Source organism: Calonectris borealis, chromosome Z (assembly GCF_964195595.1).
Source record: "Calonectris borealis chromosome Z, bCalBor7.hap1.2, whole genome shotgun sequence".
Taxonomy (NCBI): Eukaryota; Metazoa; Chordata; class Aves; order Procellariiformes; family Procellariidae; genus Calonectris; species Calonectris borealis.
Window position 1 is genome coordinate 66865360 of NC_134352.1, and position 26185 is coordinate 66891544.

Below are 26185 nucleotides of genomic sequence, written 5' to 3' on the forward strand. Positions count from 1 at the left end.
AAGATGGCCTCACTATTCACAATACCTTCGCATTTCCATCTGCTCAACTGCAATACTGCACTGACACAAATACAGTAGTTCCAGACCTGCACGAAAGCTACTCAGCAATGAACACCCAGCTATTTAGGTGGACTTTGCTATGTAAGTGACAGGATGATGATATAAACTCTTATCCTTAAGAAGAAATCATCAGCAGTAGGTGAGATGGATTTCAGTCAAGCTGTAATCTGTATCAGTCACGTTAAGAAAGCTCATTCACAATCCCAGCTTCCTGGCACCAGGTTTTTCTAATGCTAGCCTTTACCTATGTAAGGAAAAGCCTCGGCTACCCAGGATCGAGGAGGGAAACCAAGCTCCTAAAGATGCAATTCCTAAAAGTGCCTCTTCAGGAAAATAAAAACTGACCGGGCAGGGTTCAGTTTCTCCTTTTCAAGTCTAAATGTTGTTGACACCATAGCCTCACCCCAGCTCCATTCTGCATGAAGCATGAGACACCTTGCCTTCCTCACACCACTCTTCCTCTTCATCTCCAACCCTCTTATCTGCTCTGCTCTTCAGCTGCTTTGTTGATATATGCGAAGCAGAAATAAAAATCTAATCTAGGAAATGAAGGGGACAGGGGGCCACAACATTTGAGACCTATCTTGTAAAGGAATGACAGGACAAGCCTTATTCTGTAAACTAAGAATTACTACACATTGGGTAGGACAAAAAAGACTTTGCAAGTGTTTAATACCCAAATGTGCTGTTGTCGTGGTTTATCCCAGCTGAAACCAGGACAGCTGTGTATCACAGCATGCTGATCATTGAGGCAAGAGGTAACAGAAGCAACACTTCAAACAATGAAGCACAAAGACTATAATGGAAAAAGCATGCAACTATGGAGTTTTTGGAAGTGATAAAAGAAAGTCTATCTAAACTTTTTAAGGCAAAGAATCATGGAAGAGAACAGGATCTACAACATACATTTGCAATGAAATTTCCCACAATTCAGGAATGAGGTGACAAATACAATTCATACCTCAGATATATTAAAGTGGTACTGGAGTAGTTCTGGAACTTACTTTTATCCTGCTATATTGACACTTCAAGCATGCAGGTAAAGCTCTTCCAGCAGATTCTTGAAATATGTGGTGAAGATTGTTTTGTAATTGTGACACCATATTAAACTCTGATTACTTTTCCAATTGAAAATGTATTAAATGTATTAATGAAAAAGCAGATCAAAAGAGTTGAATATATCAGAAATCAAGCAGGATGAAGACAAATAGATCGGAGGAACCATCCTGGAACAGATAGGCCTGATGTTCCCAGAACAGCAACTGAGAGTTGCTGATAGGCTATATTAAACAAAGAAGCTAGCTAGGTCGGTGTAGAATAAAGATAAATAGAGCAATATGAATAAGGACATTCAATGACCTGACTAAAAAAATGCATGCATGTATGGGGGTAAGTGTGTAGACATATATAAGCAAAGCAATGGGAACACAACTAATACTGACGGCTAACTGTGCGTTTAACAGTAGCACAAGCCTATTTCCATAAGTTTATGAAGGCTAAACATTTTCCATGGACATGAAAGACTGTAAGAAACTTGCATAATACATTAAAGTAAGGCAATGCCACTTTCATAGCTGCAGATATGGGTATTGCATTCAAAGGATTACAATGAAGAAGACAGGTGTACAAATAGGGAAATAGATGACAAGAGTTTGAATATCCCGTGCTGCCTCTGCTTCTGCATTCACACAAATTAAGAAAGAGTAGAAGGATAGGCCAGAAAAAAAGAAACATTTATGAGACAGGCGTACTCATGACTTCCTAGAACATTCACAAATCCTAACAATTCAGAGATTGCTATTTCCTGTTTCCAAGCTAACTGTCCCATTGTATAAAGTGAGTAACAGTAGTCTAGATGGAAACAACCAGAGCGAAGATGCACAACTATTTGAAAGCACCACACTCCACCAGTAGTGACAAGCATCCCACCAGCAGCTGAAGAGCCATTTCAGAAGGTCTATTTCAAAAGCATTTTTTTAATCACTTGGATGATAGAATAACACTTCTGTAAAACTTATAGGACACAGAGCAAAATCAGAAGCAAGAACATCAAGCACATGCCTCTGTCTTGGTACTTCTAGCACAAAATACAGTAACTCATTTTAAACTCCTGATGAAGGCAATCTTAAGCCAACAACAGCTCTGATAATGTGGCCAGGCACATGCTTCTTTCCGTGAACTCAGCTGCTCAAGTAAAAAGCTCTACTGGAGGTATGAGCTTGACAACCACAGTACAACTACTTAAATCACAACAAGACTTGCTAGATATCATCTGTTATCACCCTATTCATAAAGAGATTTGCATTTTTACTGTGATTGAGGTTATGACATTTAGACTTCTCTAATGAGAGCGCCTGTTCAAAAGAACAAAGAACATACTTTTGTTGATGATGGTGGAGTAGGAAAATTAAGCCAGGCTGGAGCAAAGTCATGCTGCGCCATTTAGGTCCAGTCTCTCCGAATCAATGAAACAAGGCTTCAGCACCTCATGGCAAGTCCCTGTAATTGGAAAAACAAGAAATAAGTACTTTTCAGACGCTTATGTTACAAGAGGATTACACTTGCGGTGTTTTGATCATTATTTCCCTTCTGTTTTCTGGTATTATTTTCTCACACAGATCTCGTTTAGAATCTAACTATCCTCATCTCGTTTATAGCATCACATTTGTGCTTTTATTACCAAAGTGTCACACTAATCAAACATATTGCAGGTATCATGAAAATAGAACTGTAATACTCCTTCCTTTATTTCCTCTTATAAATGGGGTGAAGCATCTTGTGTACGGTCTGATCCAGAAAGCTGTGGCAAAATTAGCTTGTTGAAATACTTTCTAGTACTATCTAGAATGGATTTTAGGAGCTATTTCATTAGCTTCCTAGAAGAAGCTGATTTTTCTAATTAGTCCCTGAAAGTTTGTCTCAGAGGCCATATTAAGGTTCCTTATGAAAAAAATAGATGCTCAGGGCCACCACAAACCCCATATTGTCTCTAGATTCAATGGAAACAGAGTCTACATGTCCAGAAACAGCATCAAAATCCAGTAAAATTCTCTAGTTTGAAAATGGGCAAGAGAAAGTAATGGCTTAAGATTAAAACCCAAGAATGCTTTTCCTGCCCCCACACTTTCCCCACAGGTAGGAAAACATCTCTCAATAAGCAAGAGAATGCAAGAGAATGTGAACTGTATTACCTGAAGCTGAACTATAGCACAGAAAGGAAAGAAATAGATGAAACATGTTTCAGAGCATATCTGAATCATGCTCTGCAGCTAGACACTGCAAAATTGTCAATGATTGAAAATATTTTAAGTATGACATACACACTATTAGAAATTCAGCTAGTGAAAACATAATAGACACCCACATGCACTTCACAGGGAGACCCAAATAAATGTGTATTCCACATCTCTGCACAACAGAGTGCAGATGTATTAGTCAGTGAGCATAGATGTAGTTCACTTTAATCTAAGGCTGCTGTAACATGAGTAAGTATTAGTAAGAGCTATGGAACCTGAACTTGATAACTGATAATTATTGTTGTATTCTGGCCTGAACCAGGCTATTGCAGATTTCCAGTGACAGACGAGAATGTTCCAGCTTCCAAAAGGAAGTCTAACAGATTTGTAAGTGTTAAACTGCACTTAGTTGAGCTGCAGGTTCTTTTTTATGCCATCAGCTCATACTTAGGTTTTTAGGTACCTCCAACACCAGAGTTAAACTGTAAGGTAAGATGCACAAAATCTCCTGTCATTAAATAGAGACAAGTTTAAAGGTATATCTCACCCAAATAATTTGTTATAAATTACTCTGTTGAAGTCATCCAACACTCTGTTCTAAATTAACCTCAACAAAAATTGTAGAGAAATTTTCTAAATAATCCAGTTATGTCAGACCAGTAAAAAACAAATGAAGGAAGTTCTAGAGTCACAAAAATGTCACAAAAATGGCTTCTCTTTCTAACAGGAATCAAGTTCACTTTTAATCATGTTCAACAATGGTATAGAAACAGAAAAGGCTACATGTTTACAGATGAACCAATACAAAAGATGCTAAATTAAGAAACGGCAAATTAAATGTGAGCAGACTGCAGCAAGAAAAATTTTTTTTTCTCCTTTCCTCAGATACAGTTCTCATCTCCAAGCAGGAGAATCATGAAATCTTTAGAAAGGATCAAGGCAGGTATCAGTACTGGAAGATCAGCGCAACAACAACAACAACAACAACAACAAAATCTTCAGACCAAGGCACTCACAGTCTGAAAAACAAAGGGAGAATTTAGGTTTATACCAAATAAGAACATAACAAAGGATCCAAGAAGTATTACCAAGTTATCAGTGAATCAGCTCTTAGGTATGGGACAACAAAGGCACGAACAGTGTGATTTCTTAATAATTCATGTTACTGTTTTTAGAAAACTAGTCAAGCTTCCTAACACTACTATTTATCCAACTGCCATGAAAAGAGTTTATTCTTAACTCACTAACATCCCTACCTTTCACTTTTCGCACATAAATCAAGGGCTCAGGCGAGATTTGGTGATCACCAAGTATTCGAGGACTGAAAAAGTGTTTTTAACAGAGCTTTGCCCATAGCTCACTGATACTGCGCGTATATTTCTTCCCGCAAAAATTATTCTAGAAGCACATTCACGTCTTCCTCATGTTTTCAGTTATTCAACTAAAAGCTCTAAAAAGGTGCTGCTCTGTCAGAGTCAATCCCTTTCCTACAAAGCAGTATAGTGAAGTGGTCACTATATTGGCATGGGCCAATAATACACAATATTGAGAGTGCAAAGTCAGCAGCAGAGTAGCTGTAAATTTCAATAAGCCCATAAAAGGAAAACTCTTCTAGGTCTAATTCTTCCAGCTAGTTTTGATATAAGAACAGCAATAACAAAAGCACAGCTGTATTTTTAGAACACTACCTCACCAATTTCACAGGTTTACATTTAAAGACAACCAAGAAAAGCAACTATTGAGGATACTGACCTCCACATCACCAAAGTCAAGAAAAGACTTTCTCTCATCTGATTGTACATATTATTAGTCTGGCAATTAGATGTGGGAAAATCAAGTATTTTCAGTATTAACCCTTACTAACTTCTAATAAGCACAAACACCCTAGCCATAATTAAATTGGGAAACAAACAGCAGATCAGGAAAGGACAAATATTAACATTTTTTTAAAACTGTATTTTAGAGTACCTAGTCTACCCAGCTTTAAGTTGCCAATTCCATGTTTTACCAGGCTTCATAAATACTCTTACAGATGCTAGCTTTCTGATGTTGCGAACAAGTTTATCCTAAAATGTATTTTAATACAAAAACATTTTAACTACAAGCATGAGCTCTGTTTTGATGATCTGGCAAATATTCGATAGCTCTAGGATACTCTTCATTCTCAGGAAAATATTTTTGGTAAATTGAGAACAGATCACAAAAAGTGAGAATGGGATGTCAGCAAGACCACTCTGCTGCCACAGGCAGGATTTACTATAAACCCTTCCTGATCAGCGTGGTTGCTGAACACCAGTTTGTTCCTTGCTTGCTTTCCAACTTAAATTAGACCAACAACTGAGACTACCACATTATTATGCAACATGTCCCATCACTAGAAAGGTTCCTTCTACCAGGTCTGACCAGAGACTCTTTTCCTGCTATTCAGGTCCATTACCTAAGCTATCCCCAGCACACAGAGATATTTCTGCATTCTGTGTCCCCCAAAGCACTTGCAACCTCTGTTCAGAATAGTACTATCTACAAATTTGTAATAAGCATACACTCTATTTCATGACTGAACTTATTAATAAAAATACTGAAGAGACTTCTTTAGAAATTTACTTGATACATCCTTCCAGCTTGACATCAAACAAGAGCTGCCTTTACAACAACTGAAGAGCCACTAAGGCAAACAGGTAACATTGATCAGCAATTTACTTTAGAAGAACACTTCTGCCTTTCAGAAACATAGGGCTACTTTTAAATTTAAAAAAAAAAACAACCCAAAACAAAGAAAAAAACATTTTAAGTATTTGAATAGAATGAAAGTCAGTAGTATGCACCCATACAAGCATTTACAAGAAACTGCTTTAATGATACTGACAGACATGAAGAACTCATTTTTCTGCTAGCAAGCTTTCCCTTATGTACACACCACACAACGGATCAACGACTGTTCATTAACACTGATAAAACAGCTGTTCTACTCCCAGCATTAATACAGCTATCAGAAGTAAGCCTATCGAGGTGATCACCACAAATCCGAACACAATTCCACTGCTTTCAGAAACTCTCTTAGTAACAAAAGAGTAGTTATCAATTTATCACTGAATGTTTAAGTCACCATTCCCTAGCAGTACAAATTCAAAATATATCTGCCATTCTTTAGTCAATTACTGAAGCAGAGCTGCACAATTCTAGAAAGGTAAGGAAAAGATACTGAAATACTGCTATCCTCATACTATTAACACTCAAATGCATTTAAATTTCTTTAATCAGACTGGTCAAAATATTCAGTCTCATCTCAGCAATAGTTTCTGGTGTTGGATTCAAGTACTGTATAGTGACTTCAGAAAAGAAAGTTTACCATAGCCGATAAATTTAGATAAAATTTATGTTTTGCTATGTTGTAGACAGTAGAATAGTTTACAACAAAGAAAAAAACCTGTTCTTAAAATTTACTTCTTGTGGGAGATCTGAGAGAAGTCTGTAAAGCATTTTGTTTCAGCTAACATGCAATAATTATTCCAATATTCAATTATATAAAATTTAATTCTGTAGTTTTGTGAAGTATGATCTTCAATAAGAAGGCAGTGAATGCCAAGGAGTAATGAGCAGCTGGTTCCAAATGATGTACAGTGAAGAGATTTGTCATAAATGTAACTCAGTTAAACACTTTGAGCCACATGAGCAGCTGAAATAAGAACACTGCACCAAGTATGCTTAACCAACATCCCAAAGAGGTTGGGCTGAGTTTTTTTTTACGGTTGAGTCAATAAGGTCCTCTTGTGACAGAAACTATTTTTCACCAGCTTTAAAGCAGCTGCAAATACTACTTTTTAAACAAACTTATTTGTGTCATCTGAAGAGCACTTGGGAAAATTTAATATATTGCCTCCTTTTTAGAAAAAGTAGTAACATGCTGAGAAAATGGAAGCAGAAAGCCACTGCACAAATCAGGAGTCAAGACTTCTGTGAAAAGGCAAAGAAAAAACATCTAGCGTTAACTCCCAAAACTCTGCAAAAACAACAAAAAAAGTGGAACTAAAACAACTAGCATTAGTTTAGCTTGTACTTACCAAATTAAATAAAGAAATCAAACATTAAACAGTGTAGTCAATTTTCCCTGCACTACTCCATTTTTTTTTAAATCATCACAGAAAAAGATACAACTAAAATCACACTAAAATAACAGCACAGCAATTTAAAATTTTACTTGGTGCAATAACGAACTATTTCAGTGATCAGGGACAAGAAAAGTCTAAGAAAACTACTTGGCTTTGCCTCACAAAATGAGGATCTAAGACATATTTAAACAGTGTTTATAAACATCTGAAGGAGTAAATTCCACCACGAAAAGAGATGTCTTAATCCAAAACACCGTAAGAATCACAAGAAGATACCAACCCTGTATTCATGAACTTTTGGATTAACTTACTTTCAAATTACTTTAGCAAAGTACTTCTTCAAGCTTTATCTTACATTAAAATTTTCACTTTACCTGCAACCTTTAATTCATCATTACTGGGACAAAATATGGAACAACCAAAATGACTAACATTTAAGTTTTGTTTGCAAAGCTTGCTTGTGAGCTAAAAACCTCCATGCAGTTAGCACATAAAACAGGGGCATGAAATACATAGTTCAAGGGGATCCAGTTGAACAAACTAGCTGAAACAGTGTTATGGAATACATCTCGGGTTTAACAAACACAATTTCTCACATTTTAATAAAATCTGTGTAATTTCTTGCACTAAAAATAATTTTTAAAAATCTTTTTTCCCCCACTATGTTTACCAGGAGGGGAAAAAGGGGGGGAAGGAGGGAGGCAGGAAAGGATGCTTGCCCATTCTCATACCATTTGTCCTAAATTAGGGACTCCTGCCACCACAACTATGTCAGTTACGGATTTCACCCTCCTTCACTTCAGTGATTTCACCAAATAGGTAGACTGGCAATACACGGCAGTAGTTTCTAACCACTTGTGAAGCATGAGGGCATTACAGGCTAAGCACAGTGCAGAACCCTAGCAAGCATCCATTAATCCAGCTTGTATCTCTGCGTAGCACATCAAAACTGGGAATACAGTGCAGTCACATACCAGACTCATTACAGACAGCGTAACTGTAGAGTCACTACAGACAGAATCAGGTGCATTTATTAACTCACTTAGCTGCAGTGCTAAACCAGGAAGCAGTTGTGCTGCTAAAAGTTATGAAGCAAAAGCATAAGGCAAGAAGACAGACCTAGACTTTTTCCCTCCCACGCCCCCGTGCCAGGCATCTATAAAATGCTGGAAACAATTATACCTGACAAAGCTTTAAAATATAACAAAATCAAGTCTCCAACTCAAACACTGGAACACTTATGATCTAACCTGACTTTCTTCATATATTAGAAATTCACAGTGGAATTAGAAATAACACAGTGGAACAATAGTAATTTCCTTTACAATTGTCTTCAACCTGGCCTTAAACATACCATCAAGAACTCAAAGGCTACTGCGGTCTGGAATAAACTGGTTACATTAAGTGATCACTCCTGCTCCCTTCTAAAGATGACCCTTTACCCAGAATTTCTTCTAGCTTCACTTCCATTCATCAAATCTTTCCAGCATTAGAAACCCTCTCTCTCTCTCTCTGTCTACTTACACAACACTAAAAATAGCCATACAGCATCTCTGGAAGTGCATAATACTCTTTGGAGTTGGAAAACTGACTCCCATGAGAATTCATCTCAAGGGAATCTCTGCACTGGCTGCGCAAGTGGATGTGAGAGCCTGGGGGCAGCGGGGAGAAATGATCTGGGATATTGCAAGGGCAGAGAGCAGAGCAAGCAGATGTTATCAAAGCATTTGAATTTTAGCTCCATGTTTTGTTTTCTATAAAAACACGTCAAATAAGAAAAAATGAGCCTGATTATTAAAGTACAGAATCCTGAAAGGACTATGGCATATAAGGTAATATGCATTCACATTTAACGGCTGTGATTTTTTGAGACTATTTTCATTATTTGGTTTAAGTAGCTCTACCTAGAGGAAATGTATTTAGTATCACATTTTTAATATATTTAACTATAAATACTATAACAATTTTGAGACTCGTAAGAATCAAGTGTAAAAACATGTAATCCTACCTTTTATTTTCCCAGGTCCACACCCATTGCAGATTAGAGGAGGAATGGCTCAACAACACAACTCTTCAATTTATCACAGACAGGATTATGAACTTTCAGGATCACTTTGTAATGAAGCATCGCTACCTTGTAACATCCTTCTAAGGTATTCTGTCTACTCTTGCCCCAACAGTCTGTAGTCCCATCAACAGCAATTACAAAGAGAAAGTCTCCCTCATGGTTTTCACCGTCGCAGGTTTTTACATGAGAAAAATATGAGTTTGATGGGTTACTAATTTTAAATCTGGAAAGTATCTTCTGAAAAATTAAAATGTAACATCCAGAGAGTGTTCTGAAAGACTGAGGACCAACCTGTACTTCCTTAGAAGGTCAAAAAGAATATCAACCTCTTCCCATGGGAAAGATGCTCCAGTCCCTTAATCATCTTTGTGGTTCTTTGCTGAACTCACTCTACTAAGTTCGTACCTTTCTTGTACTGGGAAGCCTGTAACGGGACTCAGCCCCTGTGGCCTCACCAGGGCTGAGTAGAGGAGAAAGACAGACTCCCCTCAACCTGCTAGCAACACTCTTCCTAATGTAGCCCAGGGAGATGTTGGCCGCCTTTGTTACGAGGACGCATTGCTGGCTCACGGTTGGCTTGTTGTCCAGCAGAACCCTCAGGTCCTTCTCTGCAGAGCTGCTTACCAGCTAGCCGGCCCCCAGCATGTACTGGCATATGCAGCTACTACTCCCCAGAGGCAGGACTTCACATTTTCCCTTTGCTGAACTTCATGAGGATGCTCTGTCCAGTTTCCCATCCTGTTCAGTATCCTCTGAATACCAGCACAAACACCTAATGTACCAGCCACTCCTCCCCATTTTCTATCACCTGCAAACTTGCTGAGGGTAAACTCTGCCCCATCACCCAGGACTTTAATGAAGATTTAAATAGTATGGGCTCAGTACTGGACCCTGGGGTACAACAGTAACAGCTTCCTCCAAATGGCCTTTGTGCCACTGATCACAAGCCTGATGAGCTGGGCCTGGCCATTCAGCCAGTTTTTGATACACCTCATCACTCACTTCTCTACACATACTTTGTCAGGTTCTTTATGAGGATGTCATGGAAGACAACGTCAAAAGCCTTACTGAAGTCAAGATAAACACTATCCATTGCTCTCTGTTCACCTACCAAACTAGTCACCTCATTGTAGAGGGCTATTAGCGTGGTTAAGCACGATTTCCTCTTCGTAAAGCCATTGTGACTGTTCCCACTCACCTTCCATGTGTTTGGAAACAGTTTCCAGGATTAGTTGCTGTACCACCTTACCACGGACTGAAGTGAGGCTGACCAGCCTGTAGTTCCCTGGATCCTCCTCCTTACCTTTCCTGATGACAGGATTAACATTTGCTCTCTTCTAGCACTCAAAAGCCTCTCCCAATGACCGTGAGACCTCTCAAAGATAGTAAGGAATAGCCCTGCAATGACATCAGCCAGCTCCCTCTGCACTCGTGGGAGCATCCTGTCGAGCCCCATGGATTTATGTATATCTCATTTAAGTGTTCCCTAACCTGATCCTTTCTCCACTAAGGGTGGAGAAAAAAGCACAGCAGAACTTTAAGATGACAAGGACATGAGATCAGAGACCGTCCCCACCCAATTTTAAGGGCATGTTGTTTAACTTGTCTAACCAGTATTTAGCTGGCAGAGGAAAGACAGTCCCACTGGTATTGAAGAGATCCAACTTCAGGGAGGTCTCTTCAAGTGTACAAAATAAAAGTATTTCCCTAGCCCAGAAAGCTGTCTTCAATATTAAAGACAGGTTTCATTACTGTTGGCGAGATACATTTGGTAACACTATTTGTCTGAACTACCAGAATAAATAAAAACAGCTTTGCTTTTTCATAATGTCCTAGCATAAAGAAACAGATAAAAATGGTGACATCACTATCATAATGAAAAGGCTGGTCAGTATAATAGCAAAACAGCCAAAACACCTACAATCTAAGAACTTAATTTACTAAAAGATTGTATGCTTTTGGCCATCTTACCGATTTAGCATATTAATAAATACATCCTATTTAAATGAAGCTGACCAAAATTTTACAGGAAAAACAAATTTTAAAATAATGCTAAAAATTAGGAAAAAAAACCCTGACAGCTGAACCCATCTCAGAGAAGCTAGAGACAAGGAAAAATAGTTGTGTATTTTCAGCTTCTATACTTCTCATGCTCTGTGGATAGCCTATATTATTTTACAGGAAGCAGTTTCTGTGACACTGGGTATTTCAGAGATTGTCAGAAGATGATTAAAATAAAAGGCAATATAAACTCAAATAGCTAGGAATACTTGAAGCTTGTGAGTGGAGTAGCAAAATTATTAACAGGGGGAAAAAAAAAATAAGGAAGCTTCAAGACATGAATTCTCAAAGTTAGAAGGGAGATACAAATTCAAATTTCTTGATGCTCCCTGAAGACCAGCTTAGAAATTCAGTCTATTGATTTGCATAGAGAAACCCATGAACAGAATAAATATTAAAAGCACGTGGATATATGCACATTCCCAGTTTTCAGGAAAGTCTAAAATTAGCATGTACACATATCTAAGTGGCACATACCTAATGCCTCACAGATTATTATTACCGTAAGTACAGCACACCACAAACTACATGTGGGAACCTTAACTCCACCCCTCATCTACACTCTTGTTTGACAACCTACCCTCACCCCGTCACCATAATTTTTAGTATAATATTTATAAATGGGGTAAAAGAAGGTTGTAAGCCATCAGAATTAAAGTATACTATAGCATTGCTATGACAGTAGAAAAAAATAAAAGGTTATATATTATTCAGTGTCTCAAGTTTGTTGCTAATGCTGCTGCTTTGCTTCCTTGGTAATGAGCTACAGCAAGTACCTCAAACAGGTAGACAAACGAAGCGTAGATATGAGTTTCAGAGGGGTCCAATAAGCAAGTCTGTATGCCATCTTAGAAAAGAGTGACCATCTAACAAGAAGGGAAAAGAGGCACACAATTTTCTAGGAGGGGATTAAAACTGAACGTTTACTATCAGTGATATGCCAAACACCAACTGTACTACTACAAAAAGAGAAAGCTATTTGCCAAGGTCAAATTTTTTTTTTTCTGAAGAAGCATCAGCAGCAGGCAAAGTTCTAACTAAAATAGAGCAACTCTGGAATAACTGAGGTACAGAATAAATTGACCCTTCAGTTCTCCCATCTTGGGCCAGCTTCAAATATTTATTTCACCTATTTAGCATCACCTATAGAAAAACTACAAACTTTTGCTCTGAATTAGGCAAAGAAACTACATGCACAAATTCCAGCCATAAGACTACACAGTCTCTTTTCTTCATAAACAGAAACGTTCAGGATCTTTCTCAAACTAAGCAGACGTTTAAAATAACAGACTCCATCAGAAGTTTTTCCTTCTGCCACAAAGCACATTTTCTTTTAAAACAAAAAACTTCTTGTGGTAACAGATTTTTCCCTGTTATCTCTAGTCAAGAGTAGCACTAATTTGAAGTTGGCAAGTGTAAGCTTTAAACAATGGTTTTGTTTAAACCCTATACATCCCAATTTTCATTCCCCTTTTAAAGACTTATTAGATATCTTCCTTACTCTGTGCTTCATTTAGTTTGAACAAAGCAAAATAAGCTAATTTCAAGTTATTTTGCTATCCAAAATTTGCATGTTAATGAAACAGAAAATATTCAAACCTTTACGGAGTTTTTGAAAATGGAAGCATTTCTACTGATCACAAATTGCTGCAAAAGCATGACAACTAATTGAACTAAAAATTATTTATTTCTTTTCTTTTCTCTCCATGTAAATGCACGACCACAGCAACAGAATAAGCTTAAATCTTTACAACCAACCTTTTAACACTTTGAAGGGAAAGTGTGCGTGTTGCCGCCCCCCCTCCCCCCCCCCCCCCCTGCCGTTACATTTCAATGTAGAAGAGTGTTTACAGACATAGAATTTACAAACAAGGTTAAGTTTGGATATGGTAACTCACTCAAGTTCTTTGGTTCTCTAAAATGAGTCTCAAAGACTCACACCTCCTATAAAAGGAAAGGGAGCTGAACCTTTAAAGGTCTTCTCTCCCACTGGTTCAACAGACATTAAAAAGTTCAGCTGAAGCCTCTTCTTTCTCAACCGTGCTACTGCAGAGCAAGTAAAATCTCCGGTTTTAGTCTCGCTGTCCCCATCATCCAATGGTGAACAGAACTGTTCTGATGAGTACTCTAGCATTGGACATAAGGAAGAATAAAAGAAAATATCCATACATTTTTTTAATTTACCTTCTTGCTTCATCTTTTAAAAAGAAGTATGAGAACTAAGGCTTCCTGCAGAACACTGAGGAAGGAGCGAGGTCCTCTGTCAAATCTGAATACCTCCAAAAGTCTTATGACATGCCTAAGTATGAGAAGTGTATGGAGTAGAACTGTAATGGTTAAGTTTTTAACCATTTAAAGCCAACACATTCTCTAGTACAGCCACAGCCCTAAAACGTAGTTTTACAGTGACTCAGCAAAAAGCAAACAAAAAAAAACTAAGGAAAACCCACCTTCATTTCTACTTAGGGCTCAAGTTTCTTATGTGAGGATGAATCAACTAAAGCATACTTTGCTTTGCATAAGGATCTACAATGTCAGCAGACTTGGTGGGACACTGGTGTTCTAAAAATCCCAACCACTGCTCTTTATCATATGGTCCCCTTTATCTATATAGATATCGTTCACAAGCAACAGGGTTTACATCACTTCTGTGAATCAATTATTAATGCCACAGCAATCAAAACATCTTTTAGGAAATGTTTTAGAAACAGCCGAAGTTAATAAGAGAGCTTCGAACAACTTAATCATCACTTTTATCAAAACAAGTTTTTCCTTCTTGCACTGTACCAAAATGTAAATTTAAAAAAGCAAACTATTTTGTAACACAGAATAACTTCATATTTGAAGGTAAACTATAACCAGGTTCCTTCTGCTTTAATCCCTACACACTTGCATTTAGTGGAAAGCTAGATAAACGCTGATCTTTTGCCCTTTGCAAGGTTCAAAGTCCAAAAGCTGGAGTGTTAGTGCAATAATACCACCACCCCGTTCAGCACACGTTATGTAACAAAATCACCAGGAATTAATTTGCACTTTGGACTCTTCACAAGGATCTGAAGAAAAGGCAGTTAAAAAAGGTAGCAGTTTTGACATATCCTGAGCATATAAAGCAGAAAAACAATTCTATGTATTTCTGCTGTTTCCCTGTTTACCCAAAATATGAAAGAAGGTGATTGTGGAAGAGTTGATAGCACCACATCGTTATTATCATCAGTTACTATGTAATACTACTGCTCAAACACACACAGTAACAAAAACCAAAACAAAAAGCATGCCAAGTCTCACTCAAGATCGTTGATGATAAGGTCTGCAAATAGTTCTCCTTGCATGACAGAATTTACTCCTAGTACTAAAAAAATAAATAAAAGCAACTTCCCCAGAAGTTATGGATGAACTATCACTGTCACACTGTTTTATCCACACATTTTAAACAGAAGAATCTCATTAGAATGGAGGAAAAAAAGGAGCACAAGTACATTAACTTGTGAAGTACTAATAAAGCTAAGTATCTACACAATTTCCCTATATCATTTTACAGATGTAATTCCACTTAAGCTTTCCTGCAAGTTTAAATTCTGCTTACTCTTAAAAGCTTCCACCAACGTTTTTTTTCACACAGCAGAGCAGCCTACACCATTCAAGACAGTTTCTCAATACAAGTGTACCATCTTAGGATTCTACCAGAATAAACGCATCAGTAAAAGAGCCAAGCTGCTGACAGTTACTCCAGTACAAGCACTATGTTTACATCAAGGCTTAAAGTATAAGCTCTTGGGAGCAAGGACCTTATCTTCATAGTTGTCTGCAAACCACTTAACAGACTGTCAGCACTATACAAATAAAAACCTAAAGAAGGAATTAAAATGGACCAGCATGCTAGGCATTTTCTCCTCAATAGGCCTCACCCAAGAATGAATTTTGCTTAGGGTACAAGGGCACAGCTGTAAAACATGCCTGAATCCTTGTCAAATACATATGCATACAAATAAGAACAACTGCACTTCCCAAGTGCAAACATGGTGAAAAAGAATTACCCTACCAGCAAACAGAGAGATGTAAAGACAGAGTTAACTTAATGAAGCTAAAAAGTAAACTCTTCAAAACATCCAGAAGGTAAAGCGTCCAGATAGAGATGTCACCCAAAATAGTAAGTGGGGGATGCAGCTCTTTGATTTCAGTGAGAGCCTCTTGTCAAGAGGTAAAAGTATCTCACAGCACTGAAAGTTAATAGGTTGAAAAAAGAGACACATGGCCTTTTCTATGAGTTAAGAAGCAAGTACTTGTATTACTATTGTCTATGACCATACAATAGACAAAAATCAAATGAAACGGCTACTCACGCCTGAACTGTTTCCATTTACCAAATGCTTTCAAACAAAACACAGATTAATCCAACTAAAGGAAAGAGGAAGATCATTCTTCTCTGTTAGTTTGGTTCCTTCACATGTGGCTCAGTTCATTCAGGCAATCCCCAGCCACACTGAGACTCTATGTCGAAAAGCCACAGCCACAAGAGATACAGAAACAGCCTCCTATTCATGTTCCACTGTTTCCATATTTACAAAACAACAAAATTGAACTAAAAGTTAAAATAACAAAACAGCAAGGCTGCCCAAAGAAAGCAAAACACTGAAGCTAGATCAACTTTTAGATACTGACAAGACAACATACAGAACAGAACTACTTCAGTGAGCCTGAGAATTTAAAAAACTTACTTAGATGCACTTGTGGTCAAAATAAGAAGTTACAGGGGGGAAAAAACACTGTAGTAATCTTTAGATACAGTTTCACATGCTTAACTTTACTTTTTCTACAAGGCTTTAACACAAGCCGTCTTCCCAAACATCTCTGCAATGCCCTTAAGAAGGCCACTTTTTTTTTTTCATTAGCTTACTACTACTACTACTTCAGTATTGCAGAAGCTTTGAAAAATTTTTTAAAAGTTGACAGCTAAGGTGAATGCGTCACCTTTACCAGACACTCAGTTTACAGTCTACCCAATAATGCTTTAATTATTTAAAGCTTTATGAATAACCAAGGTGAGGTAAGGGGAAGAGATCTTAAAATTACCACTGACTTTTGAGTTAAGTTGTTCTGTCCATCTTCATTTTCTTTGAGGCAGTAGCAATTCAGCTGAATGCAAACCTACAAAAAATTATTGTGAACATATTAATTTCATCATTTAAACTACATCTATCTTCAGAAACATTTAACCACTATGGGAGGAAGGGGACAGCAATACATCTAAAAATAACAAAATCAATTAGTGAATCAGTTAAATATTAGTTAATTAGTAAAATCAGTTAAAATTGTAAAATTGCTTAGTTCACCACTAGATTTTGTTTTGAATCCTTCCAAAAAGGTGGAGGTTTCTTGTGACGTTATACTTGCAGACCACTCAGATTCATTCATTCCCATTACAGAACAGGAAATTACTCTGAACCCAAACTTAAAACATCAACACATTAAAAAGCTAGTTTGCATCGGCAGTAAACTAGTTTTTGGCAAAAAAAATCTGGCTTCACTAAGAGACAAAGAACAGTAGAAGAAGAAAAACAAACACAAAAAAAACCTACGTTAAAAACTAACTACATTAGTACCTTCATGTTGCAAAAAGATCTAATACAAATGGAAAGACCGAGATGTGCAAGCCATCCAGCAGACTTGTTCAATAAGTGTAACAGCTCATTATTGAGACTACAATATTAACATGAAGGCTAAGTTACCTATTCAGGTCTAGAGGTACCTATTTTTTAACCTCCCAGAAAAATCACACTCCTACCTACACGTTTCTCCTTGCGCATGTATTCTTCAAATTCTTAAAGAATTATTCCATTAATTATTAAAAACAGGAAGTAAAAATTAAGATTCTACAAGCTCATTTCAACGTTCTCAAAAAAAACCAACAACCTCTAGGCAATAAACGTTACCTGTTAACCATTCTACTGATAAAATGTTTATTCAAGTGTAAATTGATTTATGAACACTGCAACACTTACCTAATCCAAGAGGACCGCACAAGGTGTTAGTACTGTGTGATTTATATTTTTCCAGTTTGTTTTCCTTGAGATAATATCCCGAGTTCTTGTTGATACTACATTCGTAGCTGTTTGACATAGATTTGACCTCACAGAAATCAGCTACCCATCCTTCTTGCTTACAGATTCCGCAAGGCTATTTCCAAAATTTGCCAACTCTCTGTCTTAAAAAACTTATTTTTTTCTCTGACAGCTTCTTCTCTTGTCTATTCCATGTACGTATCACTATAAGAAGCATCAGCTCCAGGGGAAATAAATATACTTTTTACACCACAAACTGTGAAGCCAAAAATCCAAATTTCACATCTGAGCTGTGTAACATTTCCTAGCTTCAGGTAACAGAGGCATTTGTAAAAAACAGCTATCTCGATATTTCCATACTGCTTATTGGCAACATTTTTCAACAAAAATATTAAATAAAAGAAAAAATGATAAACAAACGTCTATTAGATTCTTCATTTAGAAAACAGGTCTCATTGCAAAATGGCAGAAGGCTAATTCAGAAAATCTAAAAAGTAAGATATGGGGAAAAATATCTGCCATGAAACTTTTCAGCAATGTCTACACAGTGACTCAGGCTGCATTTAACCTGGAGCTAGTTAACAAAACTGGTTATGCCTATGACTCAAACAGAATGTTGCCTAGAAGAAAAAAGTATCTAAACGCAAGAAAGCACTTTATTTTGGCAGCTGAAGTATTCAGAACTTGATAAATTTAGCCACGTATCCATGCCATGTGGACAAAAACGTCCAACGGTGAGGTGCTCGGCACTGCTAGAAAGAAAAAACTCAGGACTTCAAACTTCCAGTTCACTTCTCAGATGCCTACTGATTGCTTCAGAAGCCTTTTCAGGACGAAGCACTTGGACAAATAATCCCAGAACAGCGTCCGATATTTCTCCCCTTCACAAGAGGCAACTGCTGCAGGTCGACTTCCACCTTTCTCCTCCCTACCAGCTGAAGCAAAAGGCTGCAAATATCCAGGACTCTCTCTGTAATCCAAACCGCCTACGGTAAAAAGAACCAGAACAATCAGTTTTCCCCGTTGAAATCTGAACTGGCGCTAGACACACACACACAAACCTGAATCTGAAACAGCAAACACACACGGAGTCAGGGAGCCGAGCCCGAGTACAGAAGCCTCGGATAAACCTTCACTCACATCTCGGAGAAAGCAGCAGGCATGTTTATCGGAGAACGCAGCCTATCAACGAAAACGTTCTCCTGCCTCTCATTCCCGAAAAAGATAAAAAAAAAAAGAAAAAGAAAAAAAAAGGAAAGTAAGGGGCATTTCTCATTTTATTGGGAAAGACGAACAGGTCTGAAGCAAGCACCCGGGAGGGAGGCGCTGACCTGGGCCAGGGACACCGAGCGGAAGCACAGAACGACCCGGGGGAGCGGCGGGAGCCGCCGGGGGAAGCCCCAGCGCGCCCCGGGGGAAGCCTCGTCGCTTCGGGGCCGCCCGCCCGCCCGCCGAGTGCGCGGGCAGGCCCCCAGCTCCCCGGCCACAACCGGTCTCTTGCAGCGGCGCCGCCGGGAAGGGCTCTGCCGGCCCGCGCTGGCCTCTCGCCCTGCCTTCCGGGGGGGCCGCGCCGCCCCCGCGCAGCAGCAGCCGCCGCCGCCGCCCGCCCGGGGGCGGCTCCCCCTGCCCTCCCCGAGGGCGGGCCTGGCCGCCCGGCGGGGGAGGGAACCGGGCGGCCCGGCGCCCCACACAAGAGTACCCGCCCCGGCCCCTACGCGCCCCCGGCGCCCCGACCCGCCGCCTCCAGACCGGCCCTGGGGGAATAGCCCCGGGCCCGGCGGCGGCTGCCCCCCCTCCGCCCCCCGCCAGGGCCACGGGCGCGAGAGCGCCACACGCGCACACCCCCCGCGCGCGCACGCACGCACACACACACACACACACACACACACACACACCCCGCTCGCCTCGCTCCCAAAATGGCGCCGCTCGGAGCCGCAATGCTCTGCGCGCACAAGCCTCGCGAGAGTCGCCGCGCGACCCCGCGGGAGCCCGGGGCGGGGCTTCCCGGCCGCCGCCGAGGGTGCGACCCCGCCCCCGCCCCGCCGGCGGGAGCCCCCCTGCCGTGACGTCACGGAACAATCCCGAACGTTCCGCGCGGGGCGGCGGGGGAATCCCCAGCGCGCGCCCCGCCCCCACCCTGCCCCGCCCGCGGGAGTCCCCGGCGCCGCCGTAATTAACCGTGCAGCGGCGCAGCCCCTACCGGCACCGGCGGCGGAACGCTGAGGTACCGCAACGGGTCACCGAAACCGAGACGCGGGCTCGGGCCGCGGGCCGGTCGAACCAGCCCGGGCGGGCGCCGCGGGGCTCCGGCTGGCCGCTGGAAGGTCCGCGCGCCGCGTACGTGGTCGGTGAGCGCGGCCCCGGCCCCGCCGGCGCCCAGAGCAGCCTGGTCGGTGTCAGAGAGAGCCCGGCTGCCCCCGTGACGAGGCGCGTGGGCGGCGGGGCTGCAGCGGGCGCCGGGGCGCGCAGGTCCCTGCCGCTGCCGGCAGGCGCGGGCAGAGCGGGGACCGCGGGCCTCCCGCACCCTGGCAAGGCTGAGCACCGCTAGCCCGGGCGGCGGGGTTAAACCGCGGCGCCGGCGGGGAAAAGAGCCGATAACCGCCATTTAAACAAGCGACAAAACATCAGCATCGTCACTGAACCGACAGAAATCGCTTCACTTCACAGGCGTACGGGTGGAAACACGCCTAACGTGCACGCAAGCATTCTTTCTTTCTGAAAGAAACGTGATGGATTTTTGGAGCCTGGGAACTAAATGTCCGAATCAACGTTTTGCAATTTTGAACCTCATTTCCAACGCGAGCCAAATTATTTTGCCAATAATTAGGTGAAAAATTAAATACACAAAATTATGTTTAAATATCATTAGAAAGGGTACTGGCAAGTGTTTTGAGAGACTGCATTTGATTCTGGATTTTCTTTCAATGCCGGTTTCCTCTGTGTGATTTAAATTACCGTAGGAACTGAAATTATGCACTGATTTTTTACAAAAAAATCTCAAAGTCCTGGCAAACAGTAGGATTCTTTTAATGTATTTTGCAGGCATATGTGTGCTGTCAAAATAACCCATTTTCGTCATTTGATAAAGTTACTAGAAAGCAACAATTACTAGAAAAATTACTAGAAAATCATCGACTGAGAAAATTATAAAGTAGAAAAATACATGAGAGTTTCATCTTTAAAAAAACTGACAGAAGCTCTGAAACTGCTCTGGTCACATTTATCTCCAGCTCGACTCCGAGTAATCAACCCCAGCTCCAATTTCTAACAGCAATGGTGTTTTTCTAGGTTCCCATCACAGTCCTGACTGCATTGCAACCTCCTTCCTTTACCTCATCCTTTAAACGGTTTGTCCTTTTATTTACCTTGACCCGTGCTGCAGAAGCGAGGCTTCCCAGGCAGGGTGACGGAGCATACCCTGTGCCCCTCGGTGATTTTCACAGTCTGTCGCCAAGCCCGAGAGGCAGGGCAGTGCTCTGCCACCTGGCCCGACTCTGAACTGCGGCGCCAGCCGAGGAGCCCAGTCTGATGCGTCTACGTGCGGTCAGTAGGACCATAGTGCCACACAGTACCAAAACTGCCCTCAAGTTTCATTATTAAAATCTTTTTCAAAATAGTAATTTATAACCTATATATTGATCAATTTAACCTGTATCAGACATATGCTGCAGCGGTAGCTAGAAGCTAACGGGTTTGTTCAATCAGGAAAAGTCACCAAAAACATCTCAGGACTCCCAGACTCGCTATGCTGCGTGATTCAAACACATGTAATGCCAAGAAAGCTCTGACCAAAGGGATCATATACAAGTCCCAAAGCAACATATACAATCCTAAAATATGATGGGTAACAGTACCTAGGAAAACAAGATAAGAGGTGAACCCAAAGCAACATGAAAACAAAGTGTATGGAGTCAATAACACATCTCCAGGCCACCTCGACAATCATAGAATCATAGAATCATTAAGGTTGGAAAAGACCTCTAAAGATCATCGAGTCCAACCGTCAACCCAACACCACCATGGCCACTAAACCATAGAATCATAGAATCACGCAGGTTGGAAAAGACCTCTAAGATCATCGTGTCCAACAACACACAATTAAGGCTATATTAATGATCTGAAATGACCTTTCAATTCATTTGAGTGAGTTATGGCTAGGGCCTCCACACTGCACAGCCATCTTGAGCACCTTCTGGCTTTGCAATACATTATATACTGTGGGTGTCAAAAGAGAAACACAGTAAGTAGCAGGAGGTTATCAATTTATCCTTATCAGTCCTCCTAATAGGTTTCTGTTTGTGTTCCTTCATATGTGACCCGTCCATTTCCTTCCGGTGACAATAACTACATCAATTTTAGTAACCACAGGAAAAGCTGTGATAGTCATTGGGGAAATTACTTTAAAGAGTAGTGGGAAATGGGTTCGATTTATAGCTCTAATTGTTTCATAAAAGAAGGCATAATGCCATTTCCACTTCATGAAAAGCAAGGCTTTGACTTGGCAAACAGCTGAGAAGACGTCCTTACCTTACTGAGATCAGTGGCAAACCTCACACTGAATTCAAATCAAGAGCTCTCCTCTTCTAATGCACTTCAGTTTACAAGTCGCAAGCATTCAAGCAGTTCCAGCAAAGCCAACAGGATATTCCTAGCGTGCGAGGATTAGTTTAAAGGAATTAATTTGCAAGCCTGCTGGCATGTGAATTTGGTTTGTGAAGAGGTTCCTGCCATGCACAGCCTAACTATACCAGATGGTTCTCCTGGTATACACAGAGTTTATACGAGCGAAACAACGTTTCTACTAATACAGGTCGCTTTGCTTGTGCGGGGAATAATTAAACTACACTAATAAAACCATATGTATTCCATTACTGATGAAGAAACACTAGCATAAACAGTCATTTTCTCTCATGAAGAACAAGCGGAAAGACAGAAGATTGCCAGAATGGCAGATTTGTAAAGCAATATTTGTAGCATATTTTGGTTGTAAAACATGTTATTTGATCTTCTGAACCCAAACTGTACCTGGATCTTCAGAAGTATATAGAGCACAGAAGAGGGAGAGAGCATTAAAGTCATTGATATTTAACAGAAACGGCTTCTGAAACTAGGTAGGCTGAGCAGAACATGTCTGTTTTGGAAAACTGTTATAGGAGGTTATGATGACATTTACATTGGAAATTAATATGGGGGGCAGGGGGGGAGATATATCCATATAAACAGTTCTCTTTTGTTAACAAAACTTGGAAAAGTGGGCCAAGATTTTTGCTACAGATGCTCATACATGTTTTTAAAAGTCCTTTCAATGAACCATGATATAAGCAAAGGGTAACTCACGGAATTTAGGCAACAGTTGAGATTTAAGAACAAGCTAAGAATTGCTGTTTTTGAATGACTGAGGTACCTCTGGGTAGTTTGTTGAAGAGAGAAGAAAAACACATTTAGCACTTTCATCCAAATTTACTATTCTGAATACCATATGTAATTTAAGGTTCTGTTTGGTGTAGATCAGACTACAGACTGTGAGATAAAGATAACTGAAGAGAGATAGCTCATTCCATATTCAGGGACTGTCTACATCAGTATATGAAAGAATTGAATAAATACAATGAAACAAAAATCTGTGGGAAATGCTAAGGTATAAGAAATGAAACTAGAAACATTAACTCCCACCAAATACTAACCAACCATATTTAAATACAAGTCTTGGAACTCATTTTAATATGAAAAATGTATAATGAATTTAAAATTAAATTATTTACTGCACAAACTTGGATGATGGGATAAAGTACGAGACCAAAAGTTAAAAATGTATTTTGGCAAGCACCTGAAATGTGTGGACTTTTGTTTGTTCTAGGAGTAGAATACAAGATACTTATACAAGTATATTACACACTCAGATTGTTAATTAAGAAAATATTAAAGAAAAATATGGAAACATACTTAATTCCTTAGTATTATACATTTTTGTGTAGTTCCATGAAGATATACAAAACACGACCTTGTACTAAAAACCTGTTGTTCCCCATATACAATCAATCTGAATCAAAGAATCAGGCAGACAGCCAAAATCAAAATTTTCAAAATCCGATTAATACAGGTGTGATCCAGAAAGCTTCTTATGCAGTGAGCCCAATATTTAAAAGCTAGAAAGAAAATGGCCACCTAATATTAATAATAAAAACCCAGTTCTAATGTATGTTCTTCTCAACAGGGGAATATTTGTACAATCAGATCCCAAACACGTGAGACTTCCTCAGTGCAAGCCCAGTTCCAATAAACAGTCCTTACTGCACAGTTTTAAATATCTTTCAGCTGCATGTTCACAATATGAAACATCCTAAGTAACAAAATTTAAAAAATGGAGGCATTACAAAAAAGTGCGTAGCAACATCTAGTCATTATCGTTTGCAGTAACACGACGAACATTAGTATAAAGTATCTGGGCTTGTCTATTTGTATGTGTATCCCTTCCAGGAAAGGAAGGTAAGATGACTTTTCCAATTGCTTCAGGATTTCAGTGGGTCTCCTTACACAAATAGGACAATGGGATTTGACTGTATTAATGAATAGACCGTTATTATTTGTATTGTAGGATGTATAACCTCTAGTTATTCGATTTTTCAAGAGTTCTGAGCATTTCTGTGTCCAATGCACTTTAATACAATTAGCAAGTACTAAACAGGTCTGCATAAAACATAAGTGCTTGTTGACTCATTGTTTTTGAAGAACTTTAATATTAAAAATTACCACTGACTCTGATGGGAGCAGCATTCTGGGCAAAGATTTCAATAAAGCTGTAGGTAACAGCTTTTTGAAGCAATACCCAGGTATTAATTTTGAATGACACATAAGTATAAATTTGACCTATATTATTGAAATTAATTGATCATTTTATCTCTCTGAAGATAATGACTGTTTCTACCTGAAAGAATCAATATCTTGGTGACACCAGTGAAAAGCCAGGGTAAGAAATTGGGGGCCATTCTTTTGTTTATACTAATTGGAGGTAAAAAGATTATTAAGAATCAAGCTTTTAAAAAAGCATCTTCTCCATTTCAAGTTTTTCACCTATATTGTAACTGAAAATAGCCTGACTAGTAGCTTTTTCCCCTTTAACAGTAAAAACATCCATGTCCAAGCATGCATTTCAGAGACACTGGGCAATATTAAACTAAGGGTTATTTGAAACTATTTTAATGGTTTACCTCCATTAAGTAGTATTCCCTTCATCTAAGTTATTCAGCGAATGAATTGAGGTTAAAAGGGTGCAGCTGTTCTTCAAATATGTCCTGGATGAATGCTGTCTACATGATATTTATTCTGTTGAAGGATAAAGTCATGCTATATACCTCCTTTCAAATAATAAGCAAGTAATTCCTAAATGTACTCAACTTCTGCCCTGTTCCACCCAGGAAAGTGAAATAACAGCAAGTCAATACCCACTGTTCTAAATTTCACAAAGAACTCAAAATAATAACTGTTAATCACAAGAAACAGTTTAGATGAAAAGGAACAAATTAAAGGAATTGTGAACTGAACATACAAGTGACTAATTTTTCATAAGATGCTTGGTCTTTATCCTATCCTTTTCTCTACAAACAGAAATTCCTGTATTTTCCCTAAAATGAACTTAGCTAACTTGTGAACTTAGAGCATGTTGATTTTGAAATAAGGAGACCAGATGACCAGCATGATTATAGGATCTTGCACATACTTAAATATGAGCAGATCTCATTTTAATATAGGTTCATTTCATAGCTAAATCTATTTGCTTTATCCCTTTTTCTTTAAAAAAAATCTGTATTGACGCCAACTCGACATTTTATTTCCCCCATTTTTTAGCTACTAGATTAATTTAGAAACTTTTCACATTCAAGTAAAGTGAAGAAAACCATTTTTGTAAGGATTTTCTCCAGGTTTTGCCCACCGCCAATGTCTGTATTACCATGTTTTTTTAAAAGTATGTGTAGTTACTACAGAGACTCACCTCAGGAAACTGGCCCAAGAGATGTGTTGTTTCTCTACACAGAGAGACCTGATGAAGGAATTGCACGTAGAAAAGTCTGTCAGTGTCTTCCCAGCTATATTAACTTATCTAATTAATAGAATAATACCCCACCCTCCCTCTTCCAAAAAAAAGACACAAACTTATACCGCTTTTTAGATCTGTTTGCTAGAACGGCTAGAAGCCTAGATTTTGTCATATATACTAAACACCATGGGATATAACTAACAGTTCAAAGATCTCCTGAGTTTTGTAGCATGATCCCAAAAAGAACTATTATCAAGGTTGATAGAGTGGGCTCAGCTGTTGCAATTCTTCACCTTTGTTACCAATCAGCATTTGAGAGAAAAAAAGTGCATTACATATGACCAAAATAAAATTTACTTACAAGTATTTTCAAGAAAGACTAAAACCAGCTTTCTGACTAGCAGAAGGTTTCTTCCATCTTTAAACCAGGCTGAAAAGCCCCAGCAAAGATTTAGTATTCTAAGGTTAAATGCAAAAAGTTAACAGGGACAACTACCTCTTTCTCAGCTGATCCTCTTTCTCTATTTTTCCCTTTGTGGACAAAAACAGGCAGCAGA

General features: G+C 39.5%; 1 protein-coding gene across 12 annotated transcripts in view; it reads right to left on the reverse strand.

Moving 5' to 3' along the window:
* GPBP1 (GC-rich promoter binding protein 1) overlaps positions 1-19637 on the reverse strand; it is a 35789-nt gene extending 16152 nt beyond the window's left edge. For 4 of the 12 annotated variants that reach the window (XR_012671079.1, XM_075138337.1, XM_075138335.1 and 1 more), the window contains exons 1-4: positions 19489-19636; positions 17534-18579; positions 16612-16679; positions 2440-2559 (exon numbers count right to left, since the gene is read on the reverse strand). Coding sequence is in view for 8 of the 12 variants with exons in the window: in XM_075138335.1 (XP_074994436.1) it covers positions 2440-2502 (63 nt within the window). In the remaining 4 variants the exon portion in view is untranslated. Of the gene's footprint in view, positions 1-2439; positions 2560-16611; positions 16680-17533; positions 19085-19488 lie in introns of those variants that run through there. The other 8 variants (XM_075138333.1, XM_075138332.1, XM_075138336.1 and 5 more) reach the window with 8 other exon arrangements.
* Positions 19638-26185: the final 6548 nt, after the last annotated feature.